General features: G+C 43.5%; 1 protein-coding gene across 2 annotated transcripts in view; it reads right to left on the minus strand.

The window, feature by feature from the left end:
• Nucleotides 1–21,930, minus strand: part of LOC133556342 (NADPH oxidase activator 1-like) — a 96,101-nt gene that overhangs the window by 33,620 nt on the left and 40,551 nt on the right. For both annotated transcript variants that reach the window (XM_061906170.1, XM_061906169.1), the window contains exons 9-12: nt 6,506–6,644; nt 6,318–6,383; nt 5,343–5,430; nt 5,084–5,190 (exon numbers count right to left, since the gene is read on the minus strand). In XM_061906170.1, coding sequence (XP_061762154.1) covers nt 5,084–5,190; nt 5,343–5,430; nt 6,318–6,383; nt 6,506–6,644 — 400 coding nt within the window. The remainder of the gene's footprint in view (nt 1–5,083; nt 5,191–5,342; nt 5,431–6,317; nt 6,384–6,505; nt 6,645–21,930) is intronic.

Here is a 21,930-nt window from a genome sequence, read left to right on the forward strand (position 1 = left end):
CACGTCATGTGATTGGTGAAATGCAGGCATGCATAGATCCTACTTTGAAGGTCTGTCTGACACACCAAAAAAAACATTAACAGATCGATAAAAATCAGTAGCGGGTGGCGAGCTGAATGTAGATAAATGGAGCGGAATAAAAGTAGCGTTTCCTCTCTATAAATATACTCAAGTAAAAGTAAAAGTAAGTTGCATAAAAACTACTCTTAGAAGTACAATTCATCCCAAAAGTTACTCAAGTAGATGTAACAGAGTACCCAACTCTGTATTTACATATATATATATATATATATATATATATATATATATATAGAGAGAGAGAGAGAGAGAGAGAGAGAGAGAGAAAGAGAGAGAGAGAGAGAGAGAGAGAGAGAGAGAGAGAGAGAGAGAGAGAGAGATTCCAATGATGTGAGTACTATTTTCCTGTGATGATTTTAAGAATATTATGCAGTTTGATAAACTAATCTCTGGTCAATTTCTTTTAATACAAAGTCACTGAGACTCAACATTTTAGGTGTGAACTTTATGTAAAAAATATCATAACGTTCTTAATACAAACTTCATTTTATAATGGTTTGTATTATTGAAAAATTTGCTAAAAAATAAACAGAAAAAAAGTTTTCACAGTTACTGTGTATATTATTTATTGACTAAATTAATGATATTATCGTTGAAAGTAACAGAATATTGGAGTAAACATGGCTGGTCAGACTTGACTTGTGAGTCACAAAACAAACCACCAGACCCTCGGCGGTTCTAAAGAATTCAGTGTGCGAATTGGTCAATTTCTAATATATTTTGGCTCACTCACAGATAAATAGACTGCATAACTTATATTATAATATGGATCCCAATTGATATTTTACTCACTGTAGATTTTTTGCAGTATTGTCGAGTGGAAATTTATTTTATTTATTCTATCGCATGACTGTTTTTATTGATTTATTTTATTTTAAGTATCTGCTAATATTTTTTGTGGTTTCCTGCCTCTTTTTAAGCGAGAGTAGCATCTAATCCCTCCATTTCCTACCACATATCCCTTGCGGGGTCGTGGGTGCGTGGAGCCTATCCCAGCTGCATTCGGGTAGAAGGAGGGATACACCCTGGACAAGTCGCCACCTCAACACAGATTCATCCATCTTCTTCCGCTTATCCGAGGTCGGGTCGCGGAGCAACAGCCTAAGCAGGGAAGCCCAGACTTCCCTCTCCCCAGCCACTTCGTCCAACTCCTCCCGGGGGATCCCAGGGTGTTCCCAGGTCAGCCGGGAGAGACAGTCTTCCCAACGTGTCCTGGGTCTTCCCCGTGGCACTCCCAAGGGAGGCGTTCGGGTGGCATCCTGACCAGATGCCCGAACCACCTCATCTGGCTCCTCTCAATTTGAAGGAGCAGCGGCTTCACTTTGAGCTCCCCCCGGATGACAGAGCTTCTCACCCTATCTCTAAGGGAGAGCCCTGCCACCCAGCGGAGGAAGCTCATTTCGGCCGCTTGTACCCATGATCTTGTCCTTTCGGTCATAACCCATAGCTAATGACCATAGCTGAGGATGGGAACGTAGATCGACCGATGAATTGAGAGTTTTGCCTTCCGGCTTCTTCACCACAACGGATTGATACGGGGTCCGCATTACTGAAGATCCGCCTATCTTCCCTCACTCGTGAACAAGACTCCGAGGTACTTGACCTCCTCCACTCGGGGCAAGATCTCCTTCCCAACTCAGAGATGGCATTCCACCCTTTTCCGGGCGACAACCGTGGACTCGGACTTGGAGGTGCTGATTCCCATCTCAGTCACTTCACACTCGGCTGCGAACTGATCTAGTGAGAGCTGAAGATCCTGGCCAGATGAAGCCATCAGGACCACATCTTCTGCAAAAAGCAGAGACCTAATCCTGCAGCCACCAAACCAGATACCCTCATCGCCCTGACTGCGCCTAGAAATTATGTCCATAAAAGTTATGAACAGGACCTGTGACAAAGGGCAGCCCTGACGAAGTCCAATCCTCACTGGTAACGGGTCCGACTTACTGCCGGCAATGCGGACCAAGCTCTGACCCTGATCATACAAGTAGCGGACCTCCACAGCCTTAGAGTATGTTACCCTATACTCTCTGAGCACTCCCCAAAGGACTTCCGGGGGGGTACACGGTCAAATGCTTTCTCCAAGTCCACAAAGCACATGTAGACTGGTTGGGCAAACTCCTATGCACCCTCAAGGACCCTGGCAAGAGTATAGAGCTGGTCCACAGTTCCACGACCAGGACGAAAACCACACTGTTTCTCCTGAATCTGAAGTTCAACTATCCGACGTAGCCTCCTCTCCAGTACACCTTACTGGAAAAGCTGAGGAGTGTCATCCCACAATAGTTGGAACACACCCTCCGGTTCCTCTTCTTAAAGAGAGGAACCACCACCCCGGTCTGCCAATCCAGAAGTACCGCCCCCGATGTCCACGCGATAATGCAGAGTCTTGTCAACCAAGAGAGCCCCACAGCATCTAGAGCCTTAAGGAACTCTGGGCTGATCTCATCCACCCCCGGGGCCTTGCCACTGAGGAGCTTTTTAACTACCTCGGCAACCTCAGCTCAGCCCCAGAAATAGGAAAGCCCACCACGGATTCCCCAGGCACTGCTTCCTCAGAGGAAGACTTGTTGGTAGGATTGAGGAGGTCGTCAAAGTATTCCCTCCACCAGAACACCATCCCCGCCATACACGATGTTGACAGTGCACTGCTTCCCTAAGGCGGCGGATGGTGGTCCAGAATCGCTTCGAAGCCGTCTGAAAGTCGTTTTCCATGGTTTCCCCAAACTCCTCCCATGTCCAAGTTTTTTCCCCCACGACCGCTGAGGCCGCACACACCTGTCTGCTGCCTCCGGAGTCTTATGAGCCAAAAGAACCGATAGGACTCTTTCTTCAGCTTGACGGCATCCCTCACCGATGGTGTGCACCAGCGGGTTCTAGGATTACCGCCACAACAGGCACCAACCAACTTGCGGCCACATCTCCAATCGGCCGCCTCGACAATAGTGGTACGGAACATCGTCTACTCTGACTTAATGTCCAGCACCTCCCTCGTGACATGTTCAAAGTTCTTCCAGAGGTGGGAATTTAAGCTCTCTCCAACAGGAGACTCTGCCAGGTGTTCCCAGGAAGCCCTCACAATGTGTTTGTGCCTGCCAGGTCTGTCTGGCATCTTCCCCCACCATCAAAGCCAACTCACCACCAGGTGGTGATCGGAAGAAAGCTCCGCCCCTCTCTTCACCCGAGTGTCCAAAACATGAGACTGCAAATCCGATGACACAACTACAAAGTCGATCATGGAACTGCGGCCTAGGATGTTCTGGTGCTAAGTGCATATATGGACACCCTTATGTTTGAACATGGTCTTTGTTATGGACAATCTGTAACACAGAGTACAAAAGTCTAATAACAAAACACCACTCGGGTTCAGATCCGGGCGACCATTCTTCCCAATCACGCCTCTCCAGGTTTCCCTGTCTCTGTCAATGTGAGCCCGGGGGAGCACTCCCCAGTACTCCCTCGAGTGAATCAAAAAAGGGCGGGTACTCTGATCTGTCGCATTGCAGATAAGCGCAAACAACAGTCAGCACCTGTCACCCCATTCGAAGGCAGAGGGAAGCTACCCTCTCGTCCACTGGGTTGAACTCAAACGTGCAGGCTTTGAGCCGGGCAACAAGAATTTCCACCCCAGCCCGTCGCCTCTCAATGCGTGCAACGCCAGAGTGGAAGAGAGTCCAGCCCCTCTCAAGAGAACTGGTTCCAGAGCCCTTGCTTTGGGTCAAAGTGAGTCCGACTGTATCTAGCCGGAACTTCTCCACCTCGCGCACTAGCTCAGGCTCCTTCCCTCCAGCGAGGTGATGTTCCACGTCCCAAGAGCTAGCTTATGTAGCCAAGGATTGGACCGCCTTCTGCCCTGCCTTCGGCTGCCACCCAGCTCACATTGCATCCGACGTCTATGGCCCCTGCTATTGGTGGTGAGCCCATTGGAAGGGGGACCCACGTTGCATCTTCAGGCTGTGCCCAGTCGGGCCCCATGGGGACAGGCCCGGCCACCAGGCGCTTGCCATCGTGTCCCCGGTGACCCGTGTCCGGGGCAAGGGAGATCTGGGTCCTTCGTTTGTATTTATTGGTATTCATTTGTCTGATCCCACACCTAGGACCAGTTAGTCTTGGGAATCCCTACCAGGGGGGCATAAAGCCCCCAGACAACATATATATATATATATATATATATATATATATATATATATATATATATATATATATATATATATGTATATATATATATATATATGGGAGATGTAGTTTATTTTCAGACATAAAATGCAAAAACACCAGAAAAACTAGGCTCACCATGTTTTTGTTTGATATTGTCACACATCCTGGTATTAATGTGAGGTTTTTGAAACCGCACTATCCACAATATTGTTGCATCCCTAGTAATTACTTATTGCTTGACATTTTAAACAGAAATATTCACATATGCAGCCTGCTAAAAGTAAATTTGTAGGGCTCTGGCTGTGCTACTTTTCACTCTTTGCATGAAGGAGAAGTAAATAGGTGTTGCTGCTAAGGTTCCTGTTGTACTAGCAGCCCGTGTCCTGGTATATCCTCCATACTCTTTACACTGTGTTGAGGGAAACAAAAAACCTTCTTGCCACAATGCCATTTTGTGTGAGCTGCACAACCAGTAGTGGTGAGGGTGCTGCCAATATGCAAAATTTTCCAAAAATCAACCAGTCAGGATGAGTACAGAGAACCATTTCTTTATAACAGCTTTAAAGGGAAATGCCTCTCATCTGTGCATTCCATATGCACAACAGCAAGTAAAGTTGATTTACAAACGTATAATCAATCAGTGCTGCTACCTAACTGTGCTGATTATTTGTTAATTTTTTGAGCAGTTTATATGATTTGCAATATGGGCTGTGAGTTAATGTATGTTGGCTTTGTTTGTCGTTATTGTTATTTTAGTTTAGCACAAGTGTGTATGCCACCTACATGAAAACAGATTAATATGTAAAATTTGTAAAAAGAAACTTGTTTTTTTAGTTAGGAATGCTACCTGCTTGCTGGCTGCATTGGCTGTGTACCCGGGAAGTGTTGAGGCTGACGGTTGAATACGGGTGGCGGTTACGTAGGGTGGTGGTGGTGTGTCGGAGATCAGGTGTTCTGCATGGAAATATAATGTTAGGTGAATTTTACTATTCATCAGTCATCCATTTTCTACTGGTTTACTGAATTATAATCATGGTATGATTTGTGAATTCAGAATGCAATAGTGTTTTGTTTGAACGGCCAAGATTAGGTAAATATGATTTTACCCCAAGTAGGAGTGGCAGAACTGGATCTGGTTTGTGGACGAGTGGGTGGCTTTAGACCTGGAGGGAGGGGGATCCCAGTCGGAAGTGTCTGGTAGATGAATAAAACAAAGTAAGTTTTCTTCTGTTGAACATAAAAATAGAAAAATAAAACCCAACCGACTCATCAATTTGGTGCTTCCATCACTGCATATTGTGTAGCTATGCCAAAACAGTCACCTAAAAGTTATGTTACACTTTTGAGATGGTTATCCATTCAGACCTCTTTGTTATGAACCCATAATACGTGCAGAAGATGATGGAATTACAAGTGCTAAATTATGTGTCTAAACTAAAAAATAGCACACGCTGTTAGTGGGTGTGTGTATTGACAAAAAGTGCAAAAGTAGTGCTGACCGCTCTATTTAAATGAGAACCTTTGCAAGTCCTACCAGCTGTCACCATGGAGACATATTTTTCCTCCACATTCACTCACATTCATGCTATCTACCTGTAGCCTTTTGCTATGTTGTAGAGCATGCAGCAGGCAACTACATTCTGCTACTGGGCTATACAGAAGCACTGTTCTAGTGCGATGTAGACAATGGAGTTTCAAACATGCCAAAAAGGCTCCCCACAAAGTCTCCTGCTAAAATGTGAGCAACATTATAGCAATGTTCTTCCCAAATAGTCAGGTTGAGCACAGGAATCAGGAGGAATGGGAGTTTTGTGTCATTTATCGTGTCCTGGGTGTGTGTTGGAACCTCCCACCTGCGTGACAAAACTACTAAAAACTAAAAATTACTCTGTAATGGTGCAAAGGAATTTTCCAGACTCAAGAAAATGCAGTTGCAAATAATTTTTCCATGGGAGATTTTCATAGAGATTATGGCGATCCTCTGATCACGAGAGAAAATATAACATGTCATCATAATTAGTTTTGTTGATCATGTAAATACTCCCATTAACATGTCAAATGAGTGTATACACATGATTTACCTTAGCAGTTTTGCCTTCCGTCTTTATATCTGCTGGCTTGAGCAGAGATGCTGGCACAAGTCCTCTCTGAAAACAAAAAGTTGCAGATTGGTAAATGAAGCATGAATGGAAACAAAGAGAGCAGGAACACCTGCAAACTTTACTTTTAATTTACACATATTTTTAGCATAACTTCTCTATATCATTACCTGTCCATCATATATGACAGTTGCCATTCCATCCCTGTCCTCTTCTCCAAATATAAAGACCTTGGCACCTCCTGGTACGGTCAACTGACCCGGACCTCGAGCCATGTAAGGGACGCCCATACACATGTAGCGAGAATGCCTAAAATATTGACCAAAAATTTAATCTAATGTCTACCACCAGGTAGGTAGGTAGGTAGGTAGGTAGGTCTTTATTATCATTGCACAAGTTCAACCAAACTTTGTTTTCAGCACAAACCCATTCAAGATTAGACAAACAAACAGTGTACAGGGTTAAAAAAAGGGGGTGGGGGAACCTCCATTGCAAAGCACCTATACAAACCCCGTTTCCATATGAGTTGGGAAAGTGTATTAGATATAAATATAAACGGAATACAATGATTTGCAAATTGTTTTCAACCCATATTCAGTTGAATATGCTACAAAGACAACATATTTGATGTTCAGATGATATTTTTTTTTTTTTTGCAAATAATCATTAACTTTAGAAATTGATGCCAGCAACACGTGACAAAGAAGTTGGGAAAGGTGGCAATAAATACTGCTAAAGTTTAGGAATGCTCATCAAACACTTATTTGGAACATCCCACAGGTGTGCAAGCTAATTGGGAACAGGTGGGTGCCATGATTGAGTATAAAAACAGCTTCCCAAAAAATGCTCAGTCTTTCACAAGAAAGGATGGGGCGAGGTACACCCCTTTGTCCACAACTGCGTGAGCAAATAGTCAAACAGTTTAAGAACAATGTTTCTCAAAGTGCAATTGCAAGAAATTTGGTGATTTCAACATCTACGGTCCATAATATCATCAAAACGTTCAGAAAATCTGGAGAAATCACTCCACGTAAGCGGCATGGCCGGAAACCAACATTGAATGACTGTGACCTTCGATCCCCCAGACGGCACTGTATCAAAAACCGACATCAATCTCTAAAGGAAATCACCACATGGGCTCAGGAACACTTCATAAAACCACTGTCACTACATCTGTAGGTGTAAGTTAAAGTTCTACTATGCAAAGCGAAAGCCATTTATTAACAACATCCAGAAATGCTGCCGGCTTCTCTGGGTCCGAGATCATCTAAGATGGACTGATGCAAAGTGGAAAAGTGTTCTGTGGTCTGACGAGTCCACATTTCAAATTGTTTTGGGAAATATTCGACATTGTGTCATCCGGACCAAATGGGAAGCGAACCATCCAGACTGTTATCGACGCAACGTTCAAAAAGCCATAATCTGTGATGGTATGGGGATGCATTAGTGCCCAAGGCATGGGTAACTTACACATCTGTGAAGGCACCATTAATGCTGAAAGGTACATACAGGTTTTGGAACAACCTACGCTGCCATCTAAGTGCCGTCTTTTTCATGGACGCCCCTGCTTATTTCAGCAAGACAATGCCAAGCCACATTGAGCATGTGTTACAACAGCTTGGCTTCGTAAAAAAAGAGTGCGGGTACATTCCTGGCCCGCCTGCAGTCAAAACCTGTCTCCCATTGAAAATGTGTGAAAAATACGACTGTTGAACGACTGAAGCGCTACATACATACGGGCTGCGTCCTCGCGGAGCTCCTGCTAAAGATGAAACATTTGGCGGAAATACCGGACAATTCCACAGACTTTATGGCTGGCTCACATCGTGGTCACTCCGTGATCACGTACGACCGCCAGACACTTCTGGATGTGGACATATCGGGCCGTTTTGGACTGATAGACGCGTGCGTGCTAAACATGCTAACTAGCATGGGAATACGTCGGCGGCTACATCCAGCGGCCTGTGAAGCAGGGGAGTCTAGTAGCAGCGGGGGCCGTCTACAGAGCAGACGCCAGCGGTGTGATCGGAAACGCGGATGTCGAGCGGGGCTAAAAACAAAGCAGAAGGCTAATCCCCACAGAACACCACTTCCCTCCATCCTGCAGCCAGATTTAAATGGAAAATGCGAGACTACTGGTCTGGGTAAGGAGTCAGTTAAATTAGAACACGTTTTTTCTGCTTTGAGTGTTTCAGAGTTAGACATGTGTGTTACTGAGGTGGCTAACTATGATGCGTGCAGTTTATCAAAGCAACAAACAAACAATCGGAAAATCCCCGTTACTGAGGTGGCTAACCATGATGCGTGCAGTTTATCAAAGCAACAAACAAACAATCGGAAAATTCCTGTCATATCAATTCCTAGATATGGTCGTAACTATACTAAATGCACTGGGCATAATAAACACAACATTATTAATATTGCTACTACGGATAATTTGATCAAAAACTCCCTAAAACAGCCCACTACCTATAATATAGGTTTTTTAAACATAAGATCATTGTCTCCCAAAACGTTATTAGTTAATGATATTATCAGAGACAACAATCTTAACATCATCGGTCTCAGCGAAACCTGGCTTAAACCAAACGACTTTTTTGCGCTAAATGAGGCATGTCCTCCTAACTTTACACATGCGCATATTGCCCGTCCGCTTAAAAGGGGTGGGGGGGTCGCACTAATATACAACGAAAACTTTAACCTTAGTCCTAACATAAATAATAAATATAAATCGTTTGAGGTGCTTACTATGAGGTCTGTCACACCGCTCCCTCTACACCTGGCTGTTATCTACCGCCCCCCAGGGCCCTATTCGGACTTTATCAATGAGTTCTCAGAGTTCGTTGCTGATCTAGTGACACACGCCGATAATATAATCATAATGGGGGACTTTAATATCCATATGAATACCCCATCGGACCCACCGTGCGTAGCGCTCCAGACTGTAATTGATAGCTGTGGTCTCACACAAATAATAAATGAACCCACGCATCGCAACGGTAATACGATAGACCTAGTGCTTGTCAGGGGTATCACCGTCTCCAAAGTTACGATACTCCCGTTTACTAAAGTATTGTCCGATCATTACCTTATAAAATTCGAGGTTCAGACGCATGTTCGTCAAACTAATAATAATAATAACTGCTATAGCAGCCGCAACATTAATACGGCCACAACGACAACTCTTGCTGACCTACTGCCCTCGGTTATGGCACCATTCCCAAAGTATGTGGGCTCTATTGATAACCTCACTAACAACTTTAACGACACCCTGCGCGAAACCATTGATAACATAGCACCGCTAAAGTTAAAAAAGGCTCCAAAAAAGTGCACCCCGTGGTTTACAGAAGAAACTAGAGCTCAGAAATTATTATGTAGAAAGCTGGAACGCAAATGGCGCACGACTAAACTTGAGGTGCACCATCAAGCATGGAGTGATGGTTTAATAACTTATAAACGCATGCTTACCTTAGCTAAAGCTAAATATTACTCAAATCTCATCCACCGTAATAAAAACGATCCTAAATTTTTGTTTAGTACGGTAGCATCGCTAACCCAACAAGGGACCCCTTCCAGTAGCTCAACCCACTCAGCTGATGACTTTATGCAATTCTTTAGTAAGAAAATTGAAGTCATTAGAAAGGAGATTAAAGACAATGCGTCCCAGCTACAACGGGGTTCTATTAACACTGATACGATGGTATATACGGCGGATACTGCCCTCCAAAATAGTTTCTCTCGTTTTGAGGAAATAACATTAGAGGAATTGTTACAACGTGTAAATGGAATAAAAAAGAAAACATGCTTACTTGACCCTCTTCCTGGGAAACTTATCAAGGAGCTCTTTGTATTATTAGGTCCATCAGTGCTAAATATTATAAACTTATCACTCTCCTCGGGCACTGTTCCCCTAGCATTCAAAAAAGCGGTTATTCATCCTCTTCTTAAAAGACCTAACCTCGATCCTGACCTCATGGTAAACTACCGACCGGTGTCTCACCTTCCCTTTATTTCAAAAATCCTTGAAAAAATTGTTGCGGAGCAGTTAAATGAACACTTAGCGTCTAACAATCTATGTGAAACCTTTCAATCCGGTTTCAGAGCAAATCACTCCACGGAGACAGCCCTCGCAAAAATCACTAATGATCTTTTGCTAACGATGGATTCTGATGCGTCATCTATGTTGCTGCTCCTCGATCTTAGCGCTGCTTTCGATACCGTCGATCATAATATTTTATTAGAACGTATCAAAACACGAATTGGTATGTCAGACTTAGCCCTGTCTTGGGTTAACTCTTATCTTACTGATAGGATGCAGTGTGTCTCCCATAACAATCTGACCTCGGACTACGTTAAGGTAACGTGTGGAGTTCCCCAGGGTTCGGTCCTTGGCCCTGCACTCTTCAGCATCTACATGCTGCCGCTAGGTGACATTATACGCAAATACGGTGTTAGCTTTCACTGTTATGCTGATGACACCCAACTCTACATGCCCCTAAAGCTGACCAACACGCCGGATTGTAGTCAGCTGGAGGCGTGTCTTAATGAAATTAAACAATGGATGTCCGCTAACTTTTTGCAACTTAATGCCAAAAAAACGGAAATGCTGATTATCGGTCCTGCTAGACACCGAACTCTATTTAATAATACAACTCTAACATTTGACAACCAAACAATTAAACAAGGCGACACGGTAAAGAATCTGGGTATTATCTTCGACCCAACTCTCTCCTTTGAGGCACACATTAAAAGCGTTACTAAAACGGCCTTCTTTCATCTCCGTAATATCGCTAAAATTCGCTCCATTCTGTCCACTAAAGACGCTGAGATCATTATCCATGCGTTTGTTACGTCTCGCCTCGACTACTGTAACGTATTATTTTCGGGTCTCCCCATGTCTAGCATTAAAAGATTACAGTTGGTACAAAATGCGGCTGCTAGACTTTTGACAAGAACAAGAAAGTTTGATCACATTACGCCTGTACTGGCTCACCTGCACTGGCTTCCTGTGCACTTAAGATGTGACTTTAAGGTTTTACTACTTACGTATAAAATACTACACGGTCTAGCTCCATCCTATCTTGCCGATTGTATTGTACCATATGTCCCGGCAAGAAATCTGCGTTCAAATGACTCCGGCTTGTTAGTGATTCCCAAAGCCCAAAAAAAGTCTGCGGGCTATAGAGCGTTTTCCGTTCGGGCTCCAGTACTCTGGAATGCCCTCCCGGTAACAGTTCGAGATGCCACCTCAGTAGAAGCATTTAAGTCTCACCTTAAAACTCATTTGTATACTCTAGCCTTTAAATAGACTCCCTTTTTAGACCAGTTGATCTGCTGTTTCTTTTCTTTTTCTTCTATGTCCCACTCTCCCCTGTGGAGGGGGTCCGGTCCGATCCGGTGGCCATGTACTGCTTGCCTGTGTATCGGCTGGGGACATCTCTGCGCTGCTGATCCGCCTCCGCTTGGGATGGTTTCCTGCTGGCTCCGCTGTGAACGGGACTCTCGCTGCTGTGTTGGATCCGCTTTGGACTGGACTCTCGCGACTGTGTTGGATCCATTGTGGATTGAACTTTCACAGTATCATGTTAGACCCGCTCGACATCCATTGCTTTCCTCCTCTCTAAGGTTCTCATAGTCATCATTGTCACCGACGTCCCACTGGGTCATTATTGTCACCGATGTCCCACTGGGTGTGAGTTTTCCTTGCCCTTATGTGGGCCTACCGAGGATGTCGTGGTGGTTTGTGCAGCCCTTTGAGACACTAGTGATTTAGGGCTATATAAGTAAACATTGATTGATTGATTGATTGATAAAACAAGAATGGGAAATCATTCAACATTGAAAGCTTCAACAATTAGTTTCCTCACTTCCCAAACGTTTATTGAGTGTTGTTAAAAGAAAAGGTGATGTAACACAGTGGTGAACATGCCCTTTCCCAACTACTTTGGCACGTTTTGCAGCCATGAAATTCAAAGCTAATTATTATTTGAAAAAAATAAATAAAGTTTAGGAGTTTGAAAATCAAATATTTTGTTTTTGTAGGGCATTCAATTAAATATGGGTTGAAAAGGATTTGCAAATCATTGTATTCCGTTTATATATACATCTAACACAATTTCCCAACTCATATGGAAACGGGGTTTGTACATATTACAACATACATCTCGAGATATCTAGCAACATAAATTAGAAATGTCAAACAGTTGTTTTTTTCTGAATCAGATTAAACAATTTTATGATTAACGTTGTAAATTACTTCTCTGAATAATTGTGCATTACCTGTAAAAAAAAAAAAAAAAGACCCCAATATTTGACACAAATCAACATTATTGTCAGAATGTTAATGTTCTATTCTAATCCAGTCGTCCCCAACCACCGGAATGTTTTATTATTATTTATTTTATTATATATTTTTTAATTATTTTTATTTTATTTATTTTATTTTATTAAATCAACATATAAAAACAAAAGATACACTTACAATTACTGCACCAACCCAAAAAAACTCCCTTTTTCATGAAAAAAAAAAAAAGGATGTCCTAAATTCAAGTATTAGAATTGGATCAGAAGTGAACATACGTGGAGCTGTGCATATCAAGTGATCTTACATACTTTTTCTAAATACTTCAGTACAATAAATGTCAAGTACTTTAAATGGGAACTGCACTTTCTTTGGAATCGTTCCCAATCATTATGAGCTGTGGTATAACTTGCATCAAGTTCAAAAATAAATAAAACAATAGTGTTATAAGTTGCATCAAGTTCAATAATAAATCAAATAACTTGCATCAAGTTCAGTAATAAATAAATTAAAAGTGCCACTTTTTCGTGTTTTGATAAAATTTACCGAGTTCACATCTGTTAAAACCTCATTGAGTTCGGGGCTGAGCTGCCTTGACGCGAGTGCTTCCCGGTGAATGACACAGGGTGTCCAATGCGCATTTGGCGCAACCGTCTTTATTAAAGCCTGCTGCCCGTTTCTTGACACTGCCATGGTCTGTGCGCCATCGGAGCAAAAGCCCACACAGTTTTCTCATTTAAGGTCGTGTTCTTTGAGGAAACTGTCCATTATCTTGACCAGCTCATCAGCAGTGGCTCTATTTTTTATGTATTTGCAAAACAGTAAATCCTCGCACAGTGACTTGCCATTCACAAAGTGGACGTATGCGATGAACAGGCAGTCTTTATTGCTGTCAGTAGCTTTGTCCACTTGTAAAGCAAAACGACTTTATTTTAATTTGTCTACGACAGGGGTCGGCAACCTTTAACACTCAAAGAGCCAAGGGAGCCACAAAACTCTTTTGAAATTTAAAATGAAATAACACTGTCTAATCCCCCTCTGATCCCCACAATTTCCCCCTCTGTCTTCCTTTTTTGCTCTTTCTATCCTTTGCTGCTCCAGCCTGGCTGCACAAAATGATAATATAAATACATTTAATAAAGTCAAATTTAAATAAGGCAACAAGAGAAGTATCCTACACTTCTCTTCTGTAAAGTAAATGTGAACAGCCAATATGGGCATCTACATCAACTATATGATTTGCCTGAGAAGCTGGACAGGACAAAAAAATTCAAATATAAAATAAAATAGAATAAAAAAATGAAAAAAATGAAATAACACTGCATATAAAGTTTTATTTTTGCTTTGTGCTATGTATAAACAAACTATGATCGGTTACGTTTATGAATTCAATGAACGACTGCAGAAAAAAATTAAAAAAATGTCTGCATGCAACAGAACGTTTTAACTCTGAAAAAGACGTCGGGTTGAAGGTTAAGTAAAATACTTAATGTCTATTTAAGACCTCCTTGTAGTAATGAAAAAACAAAACGCCGAACTTAAATTATTCACTGGCAGAGAACCAAAAATGCCGTCCTATCCCTCCGTGCTTCATCCTTTTACTGGCGCCGTGAAGTCAGCTGCAGCTGCCAACCTAAATAATAAAATGTCTATTTCGCTGAACAATTAAAACATGTGAATATATGCAAAATTATAGGAAATTTAAATATTTATCATACGTGGTCAATGTGATTTCTGCTCCTGAACCGCAGCGCACAGCGTCTCCACATCGGGGCTGTATGACATCACCTTTATCTTCACACAGAATTGTAAACTCTCATCTGTGAGGCGTGTGCCATGTTTTCTTTTAATAAAGTTCATGTTGGAGAACACCTGCTCACATGCATATGTGGATCCAAAGATCGACAGGACTCCAAGTGCATACTTTTTCATGTTCACATAAAAGTCAGGGATTGCGTTCCAAGTTTCGAACACAAGTTTGTCTGGTTTGGGGAGGTTTTCAATATCACACTATTTGTGATTCTGAGCAAGAACGGCCTTCTGGCGTGAAACATCTTCAAGGTCCGCTGTCAGGCGCTTTAACTTGGACACCCACATGTCACGCGCGCGGGCCGTGGGCGTGTCCCGAGGTTTGCAAGCAGGATGACAAGCTGAGCTGGCCATGACAAGCTGAGCCGCATCAGAGTGATCAAAGAGCCGCATGCGGCTCCGGAGCCGCCGGTTGCCAATCCCTGGTCTACGAGTTGTTCCTCAAGATCACTTGCAATGTCGCATATACGTCTCTCAACAGTGGGACAGCTTTTAATTTTGCTGCGCTTGTCTAGTCAAGCATGACTGACACCATATCTATTGCAGCAGGGAGAATCAGCTAATCAGCAATTGTGTGTGCTTTTTTGCATTGAGCAATTCTGTATGCAACTCTATATGAAGCTATATTATCCATTTTGTGTATATGTGTCGTCCACACATTAGCCTGCTACCCATCCGCGCGAACGTTTGTTCCGCTCAGCCCCGCCCCTATTAGTTACTGTTGCGTCTGTCAAACTTTCGCTTCTTCCTAAAAATGTAAAGCCTACAGGAAAAATAAGTAATTTACATTAATTTATATATCAGATTACACAGACAGATACACAAAGTGATTTACAGGGGTTGTAAAAAAAAAAATCCAAGAATTAGAAAAAAAAAAAAAATGTTAAAGTGAAATTTCCTCCCGTTCCTCGCACCCCACCTGTCATGTCTCTATTCCAATAGAGAAACGCTGCCTTAGTGGATTCCCCTGCACATCTTTTTCAATGACAGTAGTGACAAGGAGTTTTTGGAGAAGGAACTCGCTCACATACCACCCGAGGACCTAGTTTCATTTAAGAAGATTTTCAAGGACCTCCTTGAAAATTGCACCTCCAAACCCAGTCACCCACCTAAAAATGCTTCCCCGCCTCTCAAGTCTCATTCCCCGCCCAAGTCCGTGCCTTTTTCTTCTTCATTTAGTGAGGATTTTGAACATTTTAGAGGGGAGGAGTCTGCCCTCCTCCAAACCTCCCACCGCCCACCCTTACGGTCAGCCTCTGTCCAACTGGGCCTCATCTCGAATCCGGGTCTTGAGGGGAGGGCTAGTACTAGCAGCCGTGCTACGGATGTAGCACGGCGGCATACTACTAAGCCACCTCAATGACCGGTCCAGCCACCTTCACCAATCTTTCGACACATTAAGATATTACCTATTAGACCTCCTCCACCGGAGTTTCCCCCTGTTAAGCCTGCACTTCCCTGTAGTTCTCCACCACCTGTCGTTCATTCTGTTAAGCCACCACGGCAACTTAGACCTCCACCACAGGTGTTTCCTCCTGTTAAACCTGTTAAGCCACCTAGACCTCCCCAACCGGTGTTTTCACCTGTTAAGCCTCCTAGACCTACTCCACCGGTGTTCTCCCCGGTTAAGTCTCGCCCTGCTAGACCTCCTCCACCTGTGTTCCGTCCATGCTGTAGTTCTTGTGTTAGTCCGGTTCTATTCAGAGTTCAAGTCTTTGCCTTCTTCATAGCCCAAGCTCTAGACCCACTTGTAGACTAATTTGTAGTCCAAGTCCCGGTCTGAGTTCCATAGCTTCTCGTAGTCTCAATCGTTGTTCTAGACCCACTTGTAGACTGAATGGTAGTCCAAGTCCCGGTCCAAGCTCCGTACCTTCGTGTAGTCTCTATCGTAGTTCTTGTCCTAATTCCCCTCATGGTCTTAGTCCTCATCGTAACCCTAGTCCTTGCCCAAGTTCTTGTCCGAGCCCCTGTGTCACTGTAAGTCCTAGTCTTTGTCGAAGTCCTTGCACGAGCACCAGTATGATTGTTAGTCCCAGTCCTTGCCCAAGCCCTAGGTTGACCTCTTGTCCTAGTCCTTGCCCAAGCCCTGGTTTGACTGTAAGTCCTGGTCCTTGCCCAAGTCCTTGTAAAAGCACTAGTTTGATTGTAAGTCCTGGTCCTCACACAAGTCCTTTCCCAAGCCCTAGTGTTAGTCTTAACCCTCATCGTAGTCCTAGTCCTTCTCTCAGCCATTCCCCTAGTTCTCCTCGGCGGGCCCCTGTGCCTGCTCCACGGCTGAGACCTGTACCTGCTCCGCGGCGGATACCAATTTTTGCTCCAACGGTTCCTACTCAGCGGCCGATACTATTACCTGATCAGCGGCCGATACCAGTTCCTGCACCACGGCGGAGCCTAGTTCCTGCTCTGCGGCGGAGCCTAGTTCCTGCTCCGCGGCGGATACCAGTGCCTGCTCCACGGCCGATACCCCTACCTGCTCCACGGCGGATACCCCTGCCTGCTCCACGGCCGATACTCCTGCCTGCTCCACGGCCGATACCACTGCCCTCTCCGCGGCCGATACCACTGCCTGCTCAGCGGCCGATACCAGCGCCTGCTCAGCGGCCGATACCAGCGCCTGCTCAGCGGCCGATACCAGAACCTGCTCAGCGGCCGACACCACGACCTGCTAAGCGGCCGATACCACTACCCGCTTCTCCACGCCGGCAACGGGTGTGTCTGTACCCAGGGCATCCTCCTCAACGGGCGCGTCTACCTCCACACTGGCCACGGCTGTGGCCCTACCACGGGCGTCCTCCTCGCAGGACGCGCCCTGTCCCTCGTCAGCCACTAGGGTGGCCTCTGCGGGTCCGCCCACCTAGACTGTGGTGGCAGCGACGTTCCACCTGCCGCCGCCACTTATGGTGTCCTCGGTGGATTCGGGGACACAGGACTTGTCGACCCTCCACCAGGTCCTCCCTCCGCCCTCCCTTCATTTTTGGACTGTCTCGTTGTGGGAGGGGGTTCTCTTTATTGTTTTTTGGGGCATCTGGGATCTGCCCCTTAAGGGGGGGTTAATGTTGTTATCCGGTTCCGGATCACATCCTGTGTTCATGTCAACTCCTGTTTTGTTTATTTCTTGAGTCTGCCGATCCCTTTGTTAGCGCACTTCCTTGTTTACATTCATCCCCATGGCTACTCAATTACGCCTCCCGCACGCACTCCGGTCACACACCTGTTTTTAATTATATTCTTTGTATTTAAGCCCACCTACTACCTGAGTTCTGCCTGGTTGGTTCGTTTTCTCATGCAACAGTTACGCAAGTAATTTCTCCTTGTATGCACTCTGCTAAGTTTTAGCTTAGGCTCGCGCTATTGTTTGGACTTGTGAACTCTACCCTTGCTGACTTTAGCTTCCTGCTATCCATGCATTGGCTCACTTTTATTTTACCCCTTTGTACTAGTGTTCTTTTGTTGTATTTATAATTAAAATATGCTCTTACCTTCACTCCTGCCTGCTTTGGCATCGAGAGGTCGACACCTCCGCGCATCGCCATGTGTTCCCGACGTAACAGTAGAAGGTCAACCCCACCCTGTTTCTGGGTGTGCTATGTCTCTGAAGAGTGTCAAGTAAAGTGGTGACTTTCGAGAATTGTTAGTTTCCTTCCCTGACCATGACGACTTTGACGTGGACTCCCTCCATCGATCTCCAATGTAACTATGCTGTTTTTTTTATTGCTAGCTTGCTAAAGCTTTAATGTGGGGCGTGCTTTAGAAGTTTTGTAATTGTGGAGAAGATCTGAAGGGGGATTGACGGAGATATGTATATTTATATCTGCAAGAGTTACTTTTTATATTCATAGTCATGTTTGAAAACAGCTAGTGTTTGTCCGCTAGTAACCTTGGCTTTAGGAATGTGAGGAGGAAAAGATACTCCTTTTCTTATCTCTTCCTGTCTCAGGCTTAGCAGAAAAACAGATATGTATATTAGTTCCGGTGGGTGTGGGCGAGGGAGATATTGAAGAAGACAGCGCTTCCGTAGGGTTTTCAGATCAACTAGGCGACGCAAATTGAATGTGTTGTTTTTTAGGTTGGTCTCTCCAAAGCTTTGGAATAAATTGCAAAATACCTATTCTGTTCTGGGTTATCATTTAAAATCAGTTTAGGTGTCATCAAAAGAACTTGGGATTGACCAACAACTTAAATTCCCTCGGAGGAACATCTGGTCCAAACGCAACACTACCAATGCAGTTAAGGGGAACAAGCAATTCTACGTCCAAATCACTTTAAAAATGCATCCAAAAACCGTCAACAATACTTCATTTACATTCCAAAACCTGTTTAATAACCAACCTGTAGCGACATTGTTATTGTAAGAGCGTACACTGAGGAACTATTTTTATAGTTTGATAATTATTAAAGTTTGACTCACTCGATGTACAGTTTTGCATTTGGTCCAGCTCGCCGTGGATATTTTTTTCAAGTTGATTTTGGTAAGTACTCCATTTATGTTGAAATAGCCTGGCTTCAAGTTGTACATTTTTCAGCTTTGAGTCATTTTCACCTTACTCTCTTGGCTTCCATCAGCTTCAACATCCCACCCTTCCGCCGTGTTGGCTTGTAGAATCAGTAATTCGTCCTCCGTATATTCAGATTTGACAAGATAAAGGCTGTGAATCCTCATATTTCCAAAAATAGTCATCTACGTTGTTTATTACCGTGTCTGCCATGATTAGAACACAGTTATGTTTGTTTCCAGGAGTAGGAAAACATGTTTTTTGCGGGAAGTCGGAGGTGCGCTGCTCTGGACACGTAAATAAATGGGCCGGGGAAATAAGTTCCATATCCATCCATCCATTTTCAACCGCTTCTTCCCTTTGGGGTCGCGGGGGGTGCTGGTGCCTATCTCAGCTACAATCGGGCGGAAAGCGGGGTACACTCTGGATAAGTCGCCACCTCATCGCAGAGCCAACACAGATAGACAGACAACATTCACATAGGGACCATTTAGTGTTGCCAATCAACCAATCCCTGGGTGCATGTGTTTGGAAGTGAGAGGAAGCCAGAGTACCCGGAGGAAACCCACGCAGTCACGGGGAGAACATGCAAACTCTACACAGAAAGATTGAACCCAGGACTACTCAGGACCTTCGTATTGTGAGGCTGATGCACTAACCCCTTCTCCACCGTGCTGCCCTAAGCTCCATATATTTACCAAAATATGGTAAAATTGTACATATTACATATTGTTATGAACGTGTCTGTTACTACATAATATATAGACTTGCAGTATATACTGTATATAAAACTTTGATGGGGGGTTATGAAGTTGTTTTAGAAGGCATTGAAGGCTACGACGGCGACACCCATTAGCCGCATCTTTCAAGCTTATTTTTATCATCTTGAAAAGGCCAGAATAGTAATTAAAAAAAGACATGCATTCTTTTCTTTCATAATGATTTGAACAATAAGCAAAGTTCCCCAAAAAGTCCAATTCCCCTTTAAGGTGGAATTTATTTGTGTGTAATGGCTTACTCGGCTGACTTCCATGTGTTTGGTTACCATCAATGATTATACATATTTGGAAGTTAATGATTGACTATGTTTAGTCAGCTCTAAACCCACAATCAGCAACAGTGTGCTAGGCTTTAGATCTCCACAACATATAGCAGGCATCCGGCCCGGTGTTGATCCCTCTTTGCCAGAACACCGGTCTCATGGGCGGGCTAGGCCTGCCCACACAGTAAGCCTTGCCCGCCCTGGGATGGAAACTGTTTATTTTTATTTTATTTATTTATTGAAATATTTTACAATAAAGAAGGACAAAAATAAAATGATCAGTAATCAAAACAAAGGCACGTTGACTAAGACGGTAAAAAAAGTAACTGACATGTTAGTTAAAGTATAAATACGAGAAATACTGTTGACAGAAACGAACTCCAATCATATTTAATTTTGTCAAGTTGATGGGTGGTATAAATTCGGAATATATCCATACACAGATCTTTACTGCCATACATTGAAAGAAGGGTAGGGGCTTGTTATGAACGAAAACTAATTAAATGCTTGTCCTTTCGAGGTAAGGAAGTCACCACCAATGCTTACATGTGTGGCTTTAAATATTTAATGTGTACAGCAGGGAGATAGTGAACAGGACACATTTTATTTTTGCTGCTGTGATGCCATCAGCAGGCAAGTCATCGATTGGGACATTGACACAACGGTAAGTCAAAGATATTATTTGCTGCAATTGATGTCGCACCAAAAATTTATTTTGTTTCAAAAATTGATTCCCGTCGCCAAGGCACGTAGACTCTCTTCAGGCTTTGTCTGTCCACAACTGATTACTAACTACATGTTGGGCACATACTTATAGTTGTGGTTAATGTAAGGATATGCGTTATAAATGTTTTAAGACTTTATCGTGTCCTAAAGATGACAGAGTTGGCCATTTCTATGTAGATAATCTGATTCGATGTCAATGTGCTATAATGTCTTTTTTGTTTAGAAGCTACATGCAATATTAACTGATCTTTGTTCATGCACATAATAAATATTAATCAAGCGTTTGGATGTATTCATTCTAGAGAGTTACATTTATGATAATGAAGGACATGCTGTACTGTTTACGTGTTGAAGTCCCCTTTACAAAGCTGAAGGCTACCACAAACGATATTTTAGTGATTCAAAATTATATTTTGATATTGACATCTGTGCATCTCCTAAGGTTACTCTAGTAATGTATGATCATATGACATGTGTCAATATCAAAATATTACTTTGAATTCCTTTTTGGTAACCAAAAATACATTAATTTAATGAATATTTCCAAATAATTGTATTAATGTGTATTGTGTGCTAGAGCAAATAACAGTTATTATTGTATGTAGCTTTTAAACAAGAAAGAAGTTTTAGCACATTGGCTCTACAACAGGCTTCACGGTGGGAGAGGGGTTAGTGCGTCTGCCTCACAATATGAAGGTCCTGCAGTCCTGGGTTCAAATCCAGGTTCAAATCCAGGCTCAGGATCTTTCTGTGTGGAGTTTGCATGTTCTCCCCGTGAATGCGTGGGTTCCCTCCGGGTACTCCGGCTTCCTCCCACCTCCAAAGACATGCACCTGGGGATAGGTTGATTGGCAACACTAAATTGGCCCTAGTGTGTGAATGTGAGTGTGAATGTTGTCTGTCTATCTGTGTTGGCCCTGCGATGAGGTGGCGACTTGTCCAGGGTGTACCCCGCCTTCCGCCCGATTGTAGCTGAGATAGGCGCCAGCGCCCCCCGCGACCCCGAAAGGGAATAAGCGGTAGAAAATGGATGGATAGATGGATGGCTCTACAACAGTCCTTTACAAACTCATTATTACCATAGAAATAGCCATCTCTTTAATTTTTCAGACACGATAAATGTCTAAATAATTTAAAACACATATATTTATGATAAACCACAAATATTAAGTGTCTGTCTGTCTTATCAGTTATGGACGGACAAAGACCAGCATTAAAGCCTAC

Source organism: Nerophis ophidion, linkage group LG07, assembly GCF_033978795.1.
Source record: "Nerophis ophidion isolate RoL-2023_Sa linkage group LG07, RoL_Noph_v1.0, whole genome shotgun sequence".
NCBI lineage: Eukaryota > Metazoa > Chordata > Actinopteri > Syngnathiformes > Syngnathidae > Nerophis > Nerophis ophidion.